General features: G+C 36.3%; 1 protein-coding gene across 7 annotated transcripts in view; it reads left to right on the top strand.

The window, feature by feature from the left end:
• ADGRA1 (adhesion G protein-coupled receptor A1) overlaps positions 1-20,416 on the top strand; it is a 486,631-nt gene that overhangs the window by 411,059 nt on the left and 55,156 nt on the right. For all 7 annotated transcript variants that reach the window (XM_075935214.1, XM_075935215.1, XM_075935216.1 and 4 more), the window contains 4 exons: positions 5,358-5,565; positions 6,516-6,724; positions 16,451-16,578; positions 17,745-17,868. In XM_075935214.1, coding sequence (XP_075791329.1) covers positions 5,358-5,565; positions 6,516-6,724; positions 16,451-16,578; positions 17,745-17,868 — 669 coding nt within the window. The remainder of the gene's footprint in view (positions 1-5,357; positions 5,566-6,515; positions 6,725-16,450; positions 16,579-17,744; positions 17,869-20,416) is intronic.

Raw genomic sequence — 20,416 nt, 5'->3', positions numbered from 1 at the left:
TGTAGGTCTCACAGGTTCTGAGCTTCTCTGGTGTTCTCCTCAGGAGCCAGGCAGGTAAGCTGGCAAGAAACCAGGTGGGATTTATAACATTCCTGGCAGCACAGGGAAGGTTCCATTAGAATTTCATTGAAGCTGACACCTTCATGGTCCATTTTGTTTTCCAATGGAAAAATATTTTGTTGATCAATTCCCAGTCCCTTTAGTGTTTTCCTTTTGAAGGGTGCATCTAGCTTGAATGCAATTGTGAGAAATGGAATGCAAACAACCCTGCTCTCATGACTGGATTACATATGTGGTTGTTTTGCAAAACCCTAAAGAGTACATTACATCCTAATAGTTACATATACTGCACAAGCTGCCAGCTTTTTCCACCTTTCCCTGAGCAAATGCCAAATGCCATTGCTGAATCTGCACATTATTGTGAAACTGCAGTTCCCTGGCTAGACAACAGATGGCATTTTTAGGGCAGTGCTATGTTTTCTGTCCTAAGAGTAGAGCTCCTTCTCATAATATTAGTTGAATTTTGTAAAGTGCCACATATAAGCATTTTCATCCTATCGTGATCAAATAAAATTTGCAACAGGAGAAATGTATTCATTTCGTCCATAATGAAGCCTTTATATATAGTACAGCAATTGGCATTTGATTCATTCAGGCGTGTCTTCCCAGATATAATATTAATATTATCAATAATAATAAAACTGTTCTTTTATGGTGCTTTTTAGCTGTTGCTCTCAAAATGTCTCATAAAGGAAAGTGAATATCATTCTTGCATTTTGCCAGTGGAGAAACTGAGGGAGAGAGGTGATGTGACTTGCCTGAAATTACACAGACGGTTAACAGCTGAGACAAGGACAGAGGCCAGTGTTTTGTCCACAAGGACCTGCTGCTTCCTCTGTTGCAAAAGAGAGAGAGTTCTAGCATACAGACTATAAGTAATGAGCAATGCTGTTGAAGAAAAATCTTCTCGCTTAGCTAAGATATAGAAATTGTTCACAAATATTTGTTCATATTTTTAAACATCAATGTGAATGTGTAGGCACTTCCAAAGTGTGTGTGTTCCATGAATATTTTAGCAGATGAATTTATTGGCAGGAATGTGTGCTGAAACAGTCAGTTTTAATCTAACATTGCAGAATATCCATGGAAAGCAAATTTTAAATGCATAATCATGAGTATTTGCTTTTTAGATTTACACATCTCCAATCAAGGGGGGAAAAAAAAGAAGCCCTGCACATTAACTGAAAACAACTTTTATTTCAAACATTAAATGATCGTAGTGAACTGATCATGAATGAAGTACAAATGAAGAATTATTCACACAAGTTTTTGGCAGATAATTTCAAAATAATGGCTATATTTTTGAAAAGTAGGCAATTTTTGTAAAAAGAAAAGGAGACAAAATTCAGCAATGAAGCATCTTGTTACAAGTTATTTTCTTAGATCTGCTCCAAATAAAAAATTTTCAGTGGTCTGTAATTAATCTTACAGAGACAAGGCGTGGGTGACTCTCTCACCAACTGAAGTTGATCCAATAAAAGATATTACCACACCCACTCTCTCTCTAATGACCTGAAACCAATACAACTACAATCTATGCTTCATATCACAATGTAATAATTCTTGTCTTTTATTATCTGATTGACTCCCCATTCTATAGTGGTGTGCACATCTGACTTCCTCAGCCAAGTGTAGGTATGTTCACAAATCATTTACAATACATGTAGCTTGTCTCCGCTATGCCAGGGAAGGGATCAACGCTGCAGCGATTGCTCCACCAGCCATCAATTTATCATGTCTGCTTAGACATGATAAATCGATCTCCATACATTCTCCCATCAGTGCTGATACTCCACCTGGATGAGAAGAGTAGTCAGCATTGGTGGGAGAGCAGCCCCCACTGACTTTACTGCACACAAGTATGTTGACTTCAGCTACGCTATCAATAATAATAATAAAACTGCTATTTGAACAGCTAAAATCACGTCGATTAGATCAACAGTAGAAGTTAGTATAGAGATGGCCAGCATTCGAAGTCTGATGGGCTTAGATCATGGCTTCTCAATACAGGTTTCTGAGCAAGCTTGGAAGCATTTTACCACTTTCCTTTCTACTTAGTTGGAAAGGGGGATCACAATTTTTTTTTTCTGTAACATGGAGTCATAGTATGGAAGAGCTTGAGAATCAGACTGGCTTAATAGTTTTCTATCTTAGTAAATACTCTATAAAACCTCTTGTGTTCATCCAGCTTATTCACGGCTGCTTTTGTCAAGCCATGGTACATCATTATTTATCCCAAAGCTTTTAGAAGTCAGTCTCATTATCATAATCTTATTCAAGAGCTGCTAGCTTTCTCCTTTTCTTGTATTAAATAATTTGTGCAATTTAGTGCTTTTGTTGCTTCCAGAATACAGTAATAATAATAATAAAACAATATAAATAAATTATCTCACTCATGCTCATATGAAACCCCAGAGAAGCCATCAATAGGTACTTGCTGAAATTTGATGAATGGACTTGGTTAAAGTCCCTACTTCTAGTTGTTGAAAACAGTTTTGTGGCTAAGGTGATGTCATCAGAGGTTCATATTTTTCCCAGCTACTATATGATATTGTAAGAATGAAATATGAGGGTCTTTGAAGCATGAGGCAATAACCACTGAGAAATGTTACAGCTTTATAATCAATGGGACTGCAATATAAAAGTTATCTGAAGTTGAATGGATGATGATTGAGTTATTGATAATATCACAATTCTAGCATCCTAATAATGGCTACTTCCTCAATTGTTTTAAAATATAATGGTGAAGTTAATATCTACAAGATTTTCTCCTGTAGTTTTTTGTTCTGTTTCCCATGTCTTTATCTAACAAATAGCATCTTCCAGATAAGAAAACACCATTAAATGGAAGGACTTTTGTGTAACATTTAAGCACTTCTGTCTTGTTAAAATCTTGATACATTTTCTAAAATGTGCACTGCGACAGAGGAAAATTGTGACTAAGCCTAAGCCCACACATCTAAGAGTTCTGATGACATCACAGGCCATTCAAGCTTTGCTCTAAATAATAATGGAGATTGCCTATCTCTTACAACTGGAAGGGACCTTGAAAGGTCATCAAGTCCAGTCTCTTCCCTTCACAGCAGGACCAAGTACCATCCCTGATAAATTTTTCCCCCAAATGGCCTCCACAAGGATTGAACTCACAACCCTGGGTTTAACAGGCTAATGCTCAAACCACTGAGCTATCCCTCAGTGATATGTAATGAGCATACTTATGAGGTTACAAGATACCTCTGTTATATCATTGTAGCCTTTTGGATCATTCACCTGAACAATATTATGCTTCTGTCACACATATAGCCTTCACAGCATTGACTAATATATTGTCATGTTTGTCTGCATAATTGGGAAGATTATTCTTTTTAATGTTCTAAGAGGTACTGTACAGCTATCTATCTCTCTGTCTGTTATAGGATGTATCTGTGTGTCTGTCTGTCTGCAAGTCTATTTGTTTAATAGCTCCCCCTATACGGTAAGAGAGAGGGCCACCAAATTTGATATGACGCTTCCTCTTCTCCTAACATAAAACAAGTTCAGCGTTTGGTTGTACCAGGAGAACCAGAAGCACCAGGCAAAGGACAATTTTCCATAACATGCAAAGGGAGAAGCTGTTGTTCAGGGGGATGCGATGTCAGAATGGCCGCTGGGGGCAGTGAATGCAAGGGAGGGCTATCCTGCAGTGTCCACTGGGGGAAGTTGTACCACTAAGGGAGTGGTCAGCAGGGCTGGAGCTCAGCCATCTTGCCTGCCAGCACACCAGTACGTAGCCCCCTGCTGCAAACCCTTCTCCCCACTCTTGGCTGCAGCACTAGAGGAGGGGGAAAAACAGGCCCGTAGTGGCTGGGAGGGTTGGAGAGTGGGGAAGAAAACAGGCCCCAGGTGGCTATATGGGTGGCCAGGTGGAGGGGAGAACCAGCCCTACGCAGACTGGGGGGTGGCCTAGAGGAGGGGAGAAAACAAGTTCTGGGTGGGTGGCCTGTGAAGTGAGGGGGGAAAACAGGCCCCGGATGGGGTTGGGGAGTGGCCTTTGGAGGAGGGAGAGAAGAGGCCGCGGGTGGGCTGGGCGGCTGACCTGTGGGTGGGGGGAGAACAGTCCCTGGATGGTTTGGGGTCGTCGGGGCGAAGAACTGGCCCCAGGCAGGCGGGGGTGGGGAGGAGAGCAGGCCCTAAGAATCTGAGGAATAGAGTTGGAAGGTGGTCCAGAGGGGCGGGAAGAACATGCCCTTGACCCCCAGCCTCCTGCACCCTTCCCCTCCCCATTCCCAAGGCCCTGCCCTGAAGAACTGGGCCAAAGCTGGGTAAGTCTGCTAGTGTGTTATAAGCAAGTTGTGTGATAATCTATGCAAATTGTGTGTGAAGAAGCTGTACTTTGTCTTTGGGGGAATGCAAATTACTCAGGACGTTTTCAGTTTGTTTATTTTTAAATAAATAGACTTTTCACATAAATAGGCTCAGCGCAATCTGTTGTTGTGTTTATTTACTCTCAGCTCCACACCACATACCCATTTTTTGCATGTATCCCAGTACTAACTAATAAAGTTGCCTCTTGTGCAAGAGAAAGAGGAGTCAATAATAAGAAAAATCAACTTAACACTGATTTTGGTAGGTTAATATGCATTTTGTAAGTCAAGTTTCTACACACATTATAGTGCATAATATATTCACAACTCAAGCCCATTATCATGACCTGACAGACTTTGTATTCACTTCATTACTAACCTTGCTTTCTTCTGGTACATTGATATCTTGATGTATTTATAATGCCAGATTACTAGAACACTGAGTTGGATGAATAATTTTCTTTGTATGAAGCAATAATGAAATACTATCCAGAAAATATATTTATTTTTTACAGTGCATTTTTCTGTTTAGAGTTTTCCACTGAGGCAGTTTTTGTACGAATAACATTATGTCAGTACTCTTTCAGAGAAATATTTTCATGGAAATTATCTGGCTCCGTTTTAAGTGAATGAGAAAACCTGGTAGAGGTTGTCTCTTTAAATCAGATCTGCAGTGTTGATGGGCCCTCTAGCAGGCATGGTAAGAACCATTCGCACCTCTGCAGCAGGGAGCTTGACCATATAGACTCACACATTCAATCAAAACGTTTTCCCTTTTAATATGCGCTGTGCCAATCCTATTCCCATGGTTACCGCTCCTGCTTCTTTGGTTGCTTCTAATCTATTGGAAAAGGAAGGCAGCATACATGTCTTGTACAGGAGTTTAAAACATACTGAAAGCAGCCCTGTTGTGATTTGCATTTTAAATTTTTCTTTTTTCCTCTCATTGTACAGAATGCTGTAGCAGTAGCTTCAGTTCATTTGCCACAGTCTTTCTTCTCTCAGTCATCAGCCTTACAATCTGTTGATAACTCCACTTGCAAGCTACAGTTTATTGTCTTTCGGAATGGGAAACTCTTTCCTAGCACGGGAAACTCATCAAATCTTGCAGATGATGGGAAACGCAGGACGGTTACCACGCCAGCTGTATTTGCTAAAATAGGTGAGGAGTGTTATGCATTATTTTTTTAAATCTAAAAACTACTGTGTACTTGATTATGTAGAGAATGGAGCAACAGAATATACATTATTCTGAGAGACTAGTATCTGTCAGTTTCTTTAATACAAGTGTTTGGGTTTATTCACAACTTTATGGTTTTATTTAAATTAACTAGTCTATAAGAGAGGTGCAGTTATTGTCAGAATAGAATGCAAATTTGATTTTAGTATTTATTTAAGTTGTTGTGAAGAAGCTTAAATTTCAAGTCAAGGTGAAAAAGAAAAAAATCTTGTTTTAATATATATAGGGAAAATTGCAATACCAATACTCTGGAGTCAGATAAAAATTAAGATTGTACAAGGGTTTAATGCCCTGTTGCATGTATCTTAATATTCATCAATGTACGTTTTGATATGAAGGACCTAAAGCAGGTGTTGCTAGTGGCTTTTGTCTCAATGTAATGACTCTTACAGACCAGTGAGTAATTATTCTAATTAATTATTCAACCAGGCAATTTTAATACTTCTATTTTATTCTGAATAGCATTCACATTTCCATTTGCTTTTAAAACAATGTTTTAATGTAACTTTAAAAGTGCAAAATTGCCTTAGCTATTAATCATACTAAGGGACAGCTCTTTTTTCAATTACATGAGTGAATAGTATGACATTAGTCTTAATTTAAGACTCTTGCACAACAAACCCAGCCGTATTCTTGATGATCAGATCAATTGGACTCTTCAATGGGCTGAAATAGACATTCAGATTAATATAAACTATAGTAAACTTTTTTGTATGTGAACATTCCCTTAGCTTTTAATTCACAGAGATGGGAATATGTGGCTGTTGTTTGGTTTTCCACAGTTCAGGATGTTTTGAATCTGTGATTATACAGAATTCATCAGTAAAGGATTTTCCACTCTATTTCTCTGATTCAATGTGTTGCTTTTGCAGATGGATGCAGTTTGGGAAATCTCACCACCCCTCTCACTATAGGTTTGAGACACTTTGCACAGGGTATAGACCCCATTGCAGCCTTTTGGGATTTTGACCTTCTAGATGGACATGGAGGCTGGTGTGGAGAAGGGTGCCACATAATTAGCTCTTCGGGCAATATTACCACCATTCAGAGCACACACTTCAGTAACTTTGCAGTGCTAATGGTGAGTATGACTTATCAAGTATATCTATAAATACACATCTATATACAGTTATATTCCTCTTATATGTACATATACCATGCTTGCCAGTAACTGAGGTTTCATTTCTCATGTTTTATACAATACAACCTTAGAGAAAAGTAAATTATTTAACTGCTAATAAATGAATAAACCAGTAATCATCTCTGCCTAATATCTAGAGAGGCCCAATTGTAAATGACATTTCAGTCAATCTAGTGAGATGAAAGTTCCATCAAAGAATGATCAGTATGTGAAGGTTATAAATTACAGGAGAAGGTTTTTGAAATATATACTCATTTGTATTTGTACGTCAATATATCTCAGAAGGCTTGTCTGCTTTTGTTCCTGCCTCGCACTGTGTTGATCATACTAATTAGTTTCAGGCATACCGCAATGTTGAATCATTTAATAAATGGAAATGAATTATGCTCCTTTAAACAAGCACTTTGTTGTCCTTTCAGGTGTTCTGGGAGCTTTCGTTTGTATATTAATGATAATTTTTTGTGTGTGCGCTAAATTTGCCTTTCATTGAAGAAAAATATTTCTGTGCAATGCTACACATCAGACTGCTTTGGTCTGTTCTGTCACACTTGCAGTTCACACTGCAGTTATTTAACTACCATGCTTAACAGAAAGTTACCTTAATGAAAACAGAAGGCACACATATGAAATATTTAATGGCTTCTTGGTTGAGAAAAGAAAAAAAGCAAACAAAAATTGTAAGGTTGCTGATCAAAGAATATGTTGATGACAGTCTTTTGCATCATTAAAAGGGGTCCTTATGTAAATAGATTAGTCACTTGTATATGCCATTTTTCCTAAATGTTGGTGCATTCTTGCATGGCTGAAAGTGCTTGTGAATATTTTGGAAAGGTTTATAGTTGAGTAAATAATGCATTGTGTGCATTTGTAAAAGACAGCAAACATAGACGACAGGAATTGAGAAGATGTGTGCAGAGAATACCAATATGCTGCTGTCAGATGGAGCATAGATGTCAGCCAATCATTGCATGAAGCTGTGACAATGAGTAGTTAAATGCAGAATTATCATCTACTTTATAAGAATTGATTTCCCTCAGAGTTATTTGATCTTTTTTCGCACATACCTGAGTGGCTCAGAATTTAGCACCCTATCGATGAAGCTCATATAGTATCAAACATGTGTCATCTCTGTATAGCTCATACGGACTTATTTTTTCTGAACATTTGTTTTCTTTTCCTACTTGGACAAGAATTTAGCTCTGAAAAGATTTTTCTAAATATTTTAAAGAAAACACCTGTTGACTTTGCAGGTACCACACCCAAAATGGCTGTCTCTTTCTAGAACTGTTTCAGTTCAAGTTACCATCTTTAAAGTTTCCTTACTTATTAAGTGGTAACTAATCATTTACACACAAACAACTTATTTGCTTGTTTTGTTTAGAAAAATCACATACTAATTTAAAGAGTAACAAATGTATTTTTATTTTAGACATTCGTATGAAATTTATTCCATGTATATATCATTTGGTAAAGTGTAACATGGTAGATTTTATAGGACTTTTTATATTGAATTTGTTACTTTGATTTAGGTTTTTAAATTTTGTTTGATTGATCCATTTTTCTCTTCCCTGTAGATAGCTCTCTTTTTTGATCTGTGCAAAGCATCAACAAACTAAAATCTTTCACCTCCTCCTGTGCCTTAGCAGTTGGCACAGCTGTAAATAATGCATATGGCACCTGTCCTATGTTTTTCAATACCTTTTAAGAAAAGAAATATATCGCGACCTTGTAGTGTTTATCAAGGCATGTCTTCCAAGATCTTCTGGAAGAACCAATGGAAAACTTTAGCAGCATAATTAAGTGCATTAGTAGTTGTAAATGTTAATGTCTTATTTGTTAATATGGAATTTGGGACATAATAAAATTAGAGATTTGTTGAGTTTGATTTAAATTAAGAGTTCCTGGTGTTTTTGTTGTTCATATCACTATAGTGAAGCAGTATTCTAATGATCCATTAAGTTAAAATAATAAAATACATAGCTTCATCTAATCAGATTAACTTAGTACCTGATTTTTTTTACCCTGGTAAATTAAATATAGGTTGCATGTTGTTTGTTACTAAGTAGAATGGGATGCAGATGTACTGGTATAGGGTATATTATAAAATAAATCTACAGTACAATCCTAAAATACATAAAACAATAAAAAAATCATATAGCTCTATTATAGTATAAGCCAATAACAGTGAATTGAACTAACATAAGTAAACTGATGTGCAGCAATAAAGTTACAGTAATCCTGAAGGTTTGCATTACTATCGGGATAATATATACCCTGCTGTGGAACAAGATGAAGTAGATGCCTAAATTAATCCAGCTGTGCATTGTATTGCTAGCAGAGCACATGTTCAGATTCATCATAGCTATTGTGATTTGATGGGGAGGTGACTTCTTGAAATATCAAAAGAAGACCATTGAGTTATTTCTCTAGAGTTGCTGCTGTCTATTACTACAAAGTGTTAAAAATCTAGGCTTAGTGGAGGCCCTCCTTAAAAAGACTGTTTAATATTGTTTTCATTTAGTAAATGTAATTTGAGATTTTTCTCTGTAACAGCTGTGAGTAATATGTTTATGTAGGTGTTTATGTTTAACTGTTTTTCTGTCTATGATGTTGTTCAAGTGATATAAATCTGAAAGTTTCATTATTTAAATTGGAAGTGAGATAAAAGTGGGTATATTGTACCCTCACTTCACACGGGTTTTGTTTGGGCAAGTGGCTAGAAATGAGAGCATAACACCAAGATTTTTGAATAGCATTATTTTCTCCTGATCAGTTGCTGAAAAGTATGGTTTGGTGGTTAGAACTAAAGACTTAGTCAGTACCCTTGAGCTTTAGTCCTGTATCTGCCATTGATTTACTACAGGGGTTTGGTTATGTCACATTAACTTCTCCCTTCCTCAGTCTTTCTGTCTATAAAAATGGGTATTGTGGAGCTTTATTATGAAATTTATGCAAAGCACTTTGAGATCTTCAGATTAAGATAAAAAACGGACCTATATAAAGCAAACTTTTCTGATTTATCATAGCATTGCAAATGTATACATTCTAAAGCCTTACTATACCTAATTATGAAAGTATGTTTTGTAACAAGCAGAAGCTTTTCATAAGTATAGACAAAAATGAGTGCATCACTTATAAAATGAGTGTTATATTAATATTTTAATTTCTACAAGAACAGCAGTTTTTCAGTAGTGTCATTTCCTTCAGTCATAGCCCATTGTGCCGAGAACTGTAACTTAGTGAGAAGCTCTGAAATCTGTGGTTAAATCTTTGTCATCTATTTTTCCTTGTTTTTCTTTATTTTTTTCTTAGAACAGAGCATCATCCTGCAGCCCAAAGCCCTCATTCCTAGCCCAACCCCAAAGCCCACTCCTCCAGCCCAGAGCCTGTGTCCCCTCCTTGACCCCAGCCCTGAGCCCCTCCCCAGTTCTGGAGACCCCCTCCTGCACTCCATGCTTCTCATGCCCAGCCACACCCCAGAACCTGCACCAGCCAGAGCCTTTGCACCCCAGCCCTCTGCCCCCAGGCCTGAGCCCCTCTCCCACACTCAGAACCCCTTGGCCCTGCCCCCGCCATATGAATTTTGTTATATGCACCAATATGAAGGTGATGTGTCTCACATCATCTCTACATTGGTGCACATAAGAAAATTCATTTCACTAAGCACTGGAAAAAATTAGAGAGAATACTGATCATATCCCCCTTTGTCTCTTTTCCTACCTAAAAAATCCCAGTTTTATTAATCTCTCCTGAGATGGAAGCTGTTTGATACCCTTAATCATTTTTGTTGCCCTTTTCAGAACCTCTTCTTGAGATCGGCAACCATATCTGTATGCAGTGTTCAAGATGGGATGTACCATGGATTTATATGGGGACAATATATTTTCTGTACTATTACTTATCCCTTCTTAATATTTCCCAACATTCTATTAGATTTTTTGCCTACTGTTACACAGTGAGAGAGAACTATTTTAGAGAACTGTTCACAGCTACGCCAAGATCTCTTTCTTGAGCAATAACACTGGTAAAATTTTAGAGCCCATCATTTTCTATGTAAAGTTGGGTTATGTTCTGCAGCGTGCATTACTTTGCATTTATCAACATGGAATTTTATCTTGCAGACATATCACAATATTACTATGGAGGGTACTTTTACAATATTTTCATTCTGCCTAGAAGCAGGAAGGGAACAAATAAAGTTCAGATAGTAACAATAAAGGTCATATAATATTCTAGAACTTGGGATTCTTCTCCAAACATATTTGAACCTCTGAACCTTTTGAGATTAACTCCTGGATATGGTGATTATTATAGGGATGTTATGTAGAAAATAGTGTATTTAGGGCATATCATACTTTTTTTTATTTTAGGAACAGAGGACTTTCTAGTATGAAATGGAAGGTAAAGAGAACTACTGGGGCTCAGCTTCATTGAAAATCTGACTCCTTAAAGAGGGAATCAGAAGTGGAATTTCCAGAAGTTCATACATAGGATCACAAGTCCTATTGACTTAAAATTGCACCTGTGATCGTGTATCACTTAGGTGTTTAAGAAAATCCCATCCTCACAAAAATAACTTTAGGCATTTATTTTTTAAAACTTAAGCCAATTATATTTATGTATTTTTCTTCAATCATAATGCTTTATCTGACTTTAAATCCTATGAAAAATGAAAACAGAACTTTCCCATATTAATACCAGAATTACAAAAAATTACCACCTCTAAAGTGCATCATCTTGTTTATTAAATCATATAGTTTAACAAATGAGCACAATATTGGGCCTCCCTGGATTCTAGAGCAAAATAATTTCTCTCCCTTCTTTTCTCAGTGTTTGCTTACTGGATAACTCTAGACTATCATTACATCATTTATCAATATTTCTTTAGTCTTTTATATAGCCCCCAGACCATCTTCATGGATTTATTTGATTTAGACAGCTTATTTTTGTATGGATTCCAAAGGCATAGTGGTCAAAACCCTGCTTCTTGTGAAACTTTAAAAAAAATCCTATGGTGGGATGAATTTGATGATGTAACAAGACTTTTTCAGCTCTACTTGCTATCAGCCAATTGTCTATTACCTTCCGTATGGTATAGTCATTTACTCCTTTAATAAGTGAGTTTACCATTTTTACTAGTAGTCGGAGTGAATGGAGATTTCTAATTTCGGCACATTTTCCAGGCAGGGTAATTCTGGATGGTGATTCCTTTTGTCAAAATGCTCAACTGCATATACATTTTCCCCTCAGATATTTCCTGCCAGTTTTTAATGTTATTATTCTTTGAATCCAGTCCAGGATATAAAATCAAAACAGCCTTGTTTAACTGTAATTTACAATTATGCTACCTTGCATAGAGCATGAAAAACATTAACTTTATTCTCTCATGCTGTCTCTATCAGAAGATCACTCAGGGGAGGCTTGACAGATCAATAAGCTTTAAATATCATTAAAAAGCAGATAAGGTACATTTATCTTATATCTGTAATAAAATCAATTTTCAGAGTTCAGAACTCTAAAAATTGACATTCTACATTGTTGAACCCCTCTAGTCTGGCACTCAGGCAACATCCATAGTCCAGCATGATTTTAGATAGTTGGATGTCCTCTTATCATGGGTGTGCCCAAGTTACCGATGGTCTCATAAAGTTTGTTTACAGCCACCAGACCTGCTCTCAGTATTCTGTCCTGTGACTTAGCTTTAATTTACCGCTAAATGTCTGCTATAAGCCTAGTAAGCAGTTGAAATGTCGGTAATGCTTCTAGACAATATTGACCTCCCATGATTCTGCAAATTCTCTGGTTCAGCACTGGTCGGGTCCTGAGAGTGCCGGATTAGAGAGGTTCAATGTGTGCTTTTATTTAAAAGTTCACTCATTAGCAGACGTGGTGTACAAGATTAGGAAGGAGGTAAAGATTAAACTATGAACAATTTTAAATGGAAATACGTTTAAAAAGCTGATTATCTATGACTCTTCTGGAGGCAAAAATGGCTGTACTCCTGAAAGACATGTGGCATTTGCTTTCATGCAAACACTCAAGGATAAAAGAATTGATAAAATCCTGCATCTACAGTTACACATTATTCAAGGCAAGCTCTTTAACATATGAAATGATGCAATGTCAATTAAAGCCTTTTAAGTTTGCTATGCTACCCATATCTTAAAGTAATAAAAGAGTATTTTATTACTATTTTCAGCTCTCTGAGCTTTTTAATAATTTTTTTCAATAATATCTTACAGCAGTGTCAGGTGCTTTCTTCTCTTGTCAATTGTATTACTATTGTTATGCCGGGTATGGTAGCAATTATGTACATTTACAAAAATGTAAAAGGCCTTGAAACAAAATTCTAACCCTGATTTTGGTATTTACATAACTTAAATGTGACCACATTAGTGAGAGTAGAAGCTGACACTATTTTATCTTTTTTCAGCAAAGCTTTGCTAGTTGTATTATATGTATAGTGTTAGCATAGGATATGTCTACACTGCAGAGTTTTTCTGGAAAAACATCTGTTTTTCCGGAAAAGCTACACTTACGTCCACATTGTTATTGCTTTCTTTTGATGGAAAGGTGAAGGAACTGAGGGGTTTTTCCGACAGTGGTAAACCTCTTTCTATGAGGAAGAAGCCTTTTTCCAAAAAAGCTCTTTCAGAAAAAGGCGTGTGTGGAGACGGAAGATAGTGTTTTTTCGAAAGAAGAGGCCTACAGGAAAAAGCACAGGTGCTCTGATAGCCACTCCATGCACAGTAATCACAACTGAAATCCAATCAGTGTGGACGCTAACTTTTGAAAAAGCACATCACTTTTTTGTTGAGCTTTTGCTGTGTAGACGCTCTCTTTCAAAAAAAGTTTTTCCGGAAGATCTCTTCCAGAAAAGCTTTTTCTGAAAGAAGCTTGCAGTCTAAATGTAGCCACAGAGGTCTGTCCAACACTCTAGTCCCATTTTGCTAGGCACTGCACGTTTGAAGTGAATGATAGTTCCTGTTTGAAGAGTTTATAATCTAAAGATAAGCATAAAAGGTAGATAATACAAACAGATATGTAGGAGAATAGGATGTTGTTGTTGTTATTGCTTGTTGTTATTATATTTATTATTTTGAATTAGTTATATTATTGTGGTAGTAAGTGCCCGAGTCATGCCCTAGGCTATATTGTGCTGGATGCTGTACACAGAACAAAAAAATAGTTTCTGCCCCAAAGAACTTACCATCTAAGTACAAGACAAGGAAGACAGACAGATACAAAGAAACAGGGGAGTACTAGAAAACAATGAAACAATACTGGCCAATTGAAACCAGTAGCCTAGTTGTGATCAAGATTTTGTAGTCTTTACAGGAAAGGAGAGTTCTAAGGGTGGAGTTGAAGGAAAATAATGAGTTAGTGTTAAGTGTTCTAGCACAGATAAGCTGTGTTCATATTTCTTACCCAGTTGGGGGTTGTTATTTTAATTCTTAACACTGAAAGAATTTTTTTTTAAAGTTCACTATAAATTAAATTTAAATTTTAAATAAGTACAGAGGGATAGGCTACCAGACCTAAAAACTTCTAAGATAGGAGCCTCCCACAGTTTGGAATTCTTTTACCGACCTAGGCTAGGTCTACACTGCAATGTTAAGTTGCAAATTGCGTATCTTTTTCCGATTTACTTCTGAAAGAGGCTTTTCCAAAATTTGGCACACTTATACAGTGCCAAATTTCAGAAAAAAACTGTTCTTTTGACACATCCCCTATTCCTTGTAGAACAAGGTTTACAGGGATGGCAAAAGAGCGCATCCGCTTTTTCAAAATGTTTTTTGGAAAAGCGGGCACATTCCTTGGATGTAGCATTGCTTTTCTAGGATACTTCCAGTATCCGGGAAAAGCAATGCAGTCTAGATGTAGCACTAGTGTCTACACTTATGCTTATGTTCGCTAATTACATCTCTAAGGAGGGAATGAATTTCTCACCGTTTTGAGAGTGATAACCAGGATGATCTAATTTTTAGGTGTAAACCAAGTCAAGGTTGTACTTAAAGTCATCAGCTTTAGAATCTTGGTTTTCTCAGAAAAGGACGTCAGTTACTCTCTGACACCCAAGACAACAGACGGGTTGATTCTTTTTACAGAGCAAAAATTAGAACCAAATAAAAAAACTCATTTTAATGAATCGTAATACTTATAAATTCTTAACAGTTAAGCTGAGGATTCATCAAGTCATTATAGTTTATGACATTTTCAGAATTTTCATTTTTTATCCTTATATGCTTGTTACCCCAAATATCTCCATATTGATCTGAAGGGATTCCAGTTTTTTCAATGTGTCTCTACAAATTGTTTTAACTGTAATTTTTCCCCCTAAAATATGACTATTGTAGCTTTCAGAAAACTTCAATTTTCCAGTTCCTTTATATTTTTCCTGAATGTTATCCCACAGATTTAATTTTATTACGAGTACTGGGAATTGTTCATTTTGGGAATGAGTTTCTTCCATTCTTTAACTGACAAATATAAAAGGCTTCATTTTCTAAAACTACAGATTCAGAGGTTATACACATTTGCATATTTATATCTGCATGCAAAATTAATCTGTGTGTGGAAACTGACATCAGAACAATGCAATGTTCATTAGATCAGGTTGTGATTTATAGACACAGTTGTAGTAATTGCTTGCAAAAATGTAGGCACACAAAGAAATGTACATTTTGTGTCCTAGTGGGATCTCAATTACTTTTCCAAGTTAGACCCACAATGGCCAGAAATCCTCCTTTTTTATAACAAAAGTTACGTTTGCCTTTCAATCCAGTTTACATGCAGACATATTTTTTCCTGTTATCTCAAATAGTTTCAGTTGTATTTGGGAGCTTATGCCAGGCATAGCCAAAGTGAGTATCCAACAAGTTGGCATGGGAATCTGATATGGTGAGTTCACCCAAATAGGTCGTTTGTCAGTATTCTCGCTTTCGTGCTGTTTCCATGAATAATTGTGGCAACACCTCCAGCATCCATCCAAAGAACTCTTGTAGCTAGGTTTTGCCCTAAGATATAAGTGTTCAGCTACTGTTGAACTAACATCAACAGAAACTATGCATGTGCCCATCGAAGAGTAGCATCTGATCCATTTATGAAAAAGCATTCTATTCTAATCTCTTGGACCACATGACTTTGTGCTGATTTACAGCAGCTGAGGATCCATCCCTTGTAGTATCTTAACAAAAAATCTTCAGTTAACATCTTGGGTGTCTTGTCACATTTCTGTTTCATTAAGAAGAACTGAGGATGTTGGAAGGAGAACACGTGCCGTCTAGGACCCTTCAGGGTGAATAGGTATTTTATACTCACAAGCATAGTAAAATAGATGCATAAAGTTCATGCTGTCAGATAGCACAGACATTACTGATGGAATTTTGCACATTTTTTCTGTCTGGATTTTTTTTCTTAATCAGGACAGACTTGCCAATGGAAGAAAGTTAATTTCCCTCTGAGATGCATATGCAGAAGAGTGGAGAGCAGTTTGATGTAATTGTATATTCATGACCTTTATGCAGATAAAGTTCATAATCTTTTCTGTTCCAAAATGCAGTATTTGAAAATCTATAGGGAGATAATTGGGAGTGATGGGCATATTCAGTGAAATCTTAGATTTTCACTTCTTAAAATACTAATTTTATTTTTGTTCCTTGGCAGGATTTGAAGACAGTGCTCTCCTTTCCCCAGTACCCAGGGGAGTTCCTGCACCCTGTGGTATATGCATGTACTGCAGTCATGTTACTGTGCCTGTTTGCATCTATCATCACTTACATTGTGCATCACAGGTAGGTATTCAATACAGAAGCAAACTCATTCATGAGAGAATGGTCATCATTAAACTATCTTTTTTTATGCAAAGGTAAAATGCTTAAATGATTTAGTTTACTACTGGATACTAAAATTTACTGTATGGTGTAGTCAGAAAATGGAGCTTCAAAGTAAAAATGCATACAAAACCAAATAATCTGTTTTGTTTATACTAAGCTCTATGAGAGCAAAGAGGAATTGAACTTTCCTTGAAAAATATTTATAATTAATCTTTCTATGTGTAACAACACATACCAAAACAAACTCTTCTAACCAGTAACTTATGATAATGTATCCATTTGGTAAATTATTTATTCAGATGTTGGTTTCACACAGAAATACAAAATTGAAGGACTAGAAAACTGTAAACCCATACAATATTATGATGGCATTGTTCCCAAGATGTAGCTTTCCCTAGGAAGGAACAGATGTGTGATCTTTTGCTGTTCCTACAATTTCTTATATTCTTTATAATTTGACACTACACTAAAAAGCTTGTGATATAAGGCCATCTTTGATATCAGACTACTGAATGCTACCTTCCAGTTCCACAGTAGTCCATTGGAAAGATGCATTAATTTTTTTGGCATGAAAGAACAAGCTTGTACACAGAGTTTGATAAATATCTTATCAGAAAGGTGTTTTCTTGCTATTAAATCTGGTTGGTTTTAGACAGTTTGGGATTTCCTTTATATGAATGACGTTTTTAAGACTGTGTGTATACATAGTACTTAAAAGTCAATAGCAACTTAAAAGAGCAGGAATGTATTTTACTATATATAGTAAGATGATAAAATTAATATTGTATTTAATGTAATGAATTTTTATCATCAGCGTACTCTTTCAGAGTTGACATATTTAGACTACTACATATTTGACCTCAGGCAAAAAGCCTTTTAAATACATGTATTTAAATACATTCTGGCCTGATTAAAAATCCAATGTAGTCAGTAAAAAAAAAAAAAATCCCATTGATTTCAGTAGGCTTTAAAACAGATCCTCTTTGCTGCAGATAGTCTCATAATCAGGGATATGAGAGTTTGAAATCTATATGTCCAATATATTTTTTCTGAAAAAATAAAAATGTGTTTTAAGATTTTTGCAATAGAGATGTGAATTGAAAAAATATGTTAATTTTAAACAGCACAATCCGAATCAGTAGAAAAGGATGGCACATGCTTCTCAACTTCTGTTTCCATACTGCTCTTACTTTTGCTGTCTTTGCTGGTGGAATTAATCGCATAAAATACCCAATTATATGTCAAGCTGTAAGTATCTTTGTGACCTTATTATTATTTATAAAAGAAAAAGACCCTGAAATTGTTCATGTTGACTTAGTACTGATGATGTTCTGTCTTTATTGAAGCTCCTTTTATATTTTGTTAGATGTTCACACCAGAATTAGTAATCACTATGGTGTGTCTAGACTACAGGGTTGTTGTTTTTTTTTCCAAAAAAGTGGCCTTTTTTTAAAAAAAAACTTCCCCTGCGTCTAGACTGCTGCCGCGTTCTTTCAAAATTAAATCGAAAGAACACAGTGGTTTTTTTTGACTGTGGTAAACCTCATTTTATGAGGAAGTGCTCTTTTGAAAAAAAGCATTCTTGAATGCAAACAGGGCTTTTTTGAAAGAGAGCATCCAGACTGCCTGGGTGCTCTCTTTTGAAAAAGTGGCTTGCTTTTTTGAAAGAAGTGGTTGCAGTCTACATGCTCTCTTTCGAAAGAGGCTTTTTGGAAAGATTCTTTCGAAAAAGCCTTGTAGTCTAGATGTACCCTAAGAGGACTATAGCTAATGCTCAGCACTGGGAGTCAGGAACTCTGACTTGTATTTCTATCTGTGCCACTTAGGTGCTGTGTGCACTTGGGCAAATATACTAACTCTGTTCCCCATCCAAAAACAAAGTAGAGTTAACACCATTCCCTGTCTTTAGAGGAGTGTTGGGGGGGAATATATGATTTATTCATATTTGTAATGCCCTTTGAGATCTTGAGTTTGGAGGGGAAAAGTTAGAATTATTACTATTGTAGTTGCTTACCAGGAGAATGTCACACTAACCTACCTGTTTCAGCTTTGTAATGTAGGCTGTATACACCTGCAGTGTAATCATCAGATATATTTTAGCAGCTTAATGTCTTTGAAGTTCAGCACAGGCTTGGGAGGCAATGCTATGTCACCCTTTTTGCAAAGGGTTTGTGTGTTTATGAGTCTTTCTGAGTTTCCTGGCATGCAGACGTTGGGGTTCTGTGGGCTGCACTATCCCTACCTTCTCCTCATTTTAAACCTCATATATGGGGAGGTACATTCCCAGACACTTCACTCTGTGCTCCCCTGAATACAAGGAATGAGACAGTGATTGGCCTTTTAGCAGGACAGAAAGAGAAGAAGGCTGCTTCAGTCCTCCCGTTCAGCAAATCCTCATAAGGACCAGTCTTGTATCTCTGATAATTTTTTTCTGGAATTCTTTACAACTGGTGTCCTGTTCTCATGAATTATAGTGTTGCTAGCCTTTGCTAAAAAATGCATTGAGCAAAAATATAGATCTTACAAGAGAACAGTAACTCAACTTGCCTGCTTGCCTTTTTTAATAGCTAAATTATTCTTTGCTTACTGTTTTAATTAAAAATTATTTCTTCATTCATGAATTATAATATTTGTGTTACTAACAAGGAGAATAAAAAATGCTACAATTGTCATTCTAAGTGCTTACAGTTGCTTAGCAGACTTACTAAAAATAGTAAACTGCCATCTATATTTCCTCATAAAACTTATTTATAAAGTAAAAGTTCAGTTGACATACAATCTTTCAGTCTCATGACACAGGGAAGGATAAACAGCAAGTTACACATCTTACTTTGAATTATTCCTGTCTGACACAAAGTTTTCCCCATTTTTATAATGGGTTCTATGTCAGTCACTGTGTGATTGTAAATAAAGACAGCATTTGGGCCATAGTTAATACAGCTAGTCCTTAATGTATTATGAAGTTCTTAAATATAATCTAATTAAAAATAGTGGTAAAATATTTTGCATCTGTGTAATATACCAGTTAGAATTTGCAAGACTATAGTTGCTGAAATAATTATTTATATCATAACTTCATTGGAAGATGTCAAAGCCCTTTATGAACAGAAATAACTTCAAAGCGCTCAAGTGAGTTTTAGACCTTGTCTTCACTCTGCAGAAGATTGATGTTGCTGCAATCAATCTTCCTGAGTTTGATTTAGCTAGTCTTAACTAGAGGGTTCCCCTGCCAGTGTCCAGCACACATCTTGTGAGGAGTAAGGAAGCCAACACCACCAAGCTCAGCTTAAGGTATTCTACATAGCTGGAGTTGTGGACCTTAAACCAAACTTCCGGGTCTAGTGTAGACTTGGCCTTACTGCTTTATCCATTACATGGGTGGATTAAACAATGCACAGAGAGGTTAAGTGAAAGTCACATTACATGGTCATAAGGAGAACCCAGGAATCCTGACTCTCATTCTCCTCATCTAACCACAAGGCAATAGTTCCATGCTAGAATTCGCTTGTTCTTCACAACTTAAAATTCTAACACTGTTTGAATCATCTTCTTTACAATTTATATGTTTAGAATTTTTTTAATGAGAGTACAGGAATTTATAGAATACAGTTTCTTTAACCAATTTTAAGAATTGTTTCTAATTTTTGGTAACTTTTTCTGAAAGTTGAACATTTATATTTGTATGAATTTCAACAGACAGCACCTATAAATATTATAAGCTTCTCTGAAGCAGTAAACACTAAGTTGTAAAATATTCCTTGTGTGACATTATTTTGTATGACATGGCTGTCCATTT

This window comes from Pelodiscus sinensis, chromosome 8 (assembly GCF_049634645.1).
Source record: "Pelodiscus sinensis isolate JC-2024 chromosome 8, ASM4963464v1, whole genome shotgun sequence".
Taxonomy (NCBI): Eukaryota; Metazoa; Chordata; order Testudines; family Trionychidae; genus Pelodiscus; species Pelodiscus sinensis.
Note: the sequence above shows the minus strand (reverse complement) of the source record. Positions and strands in the feature narration are given on the sequence as shown.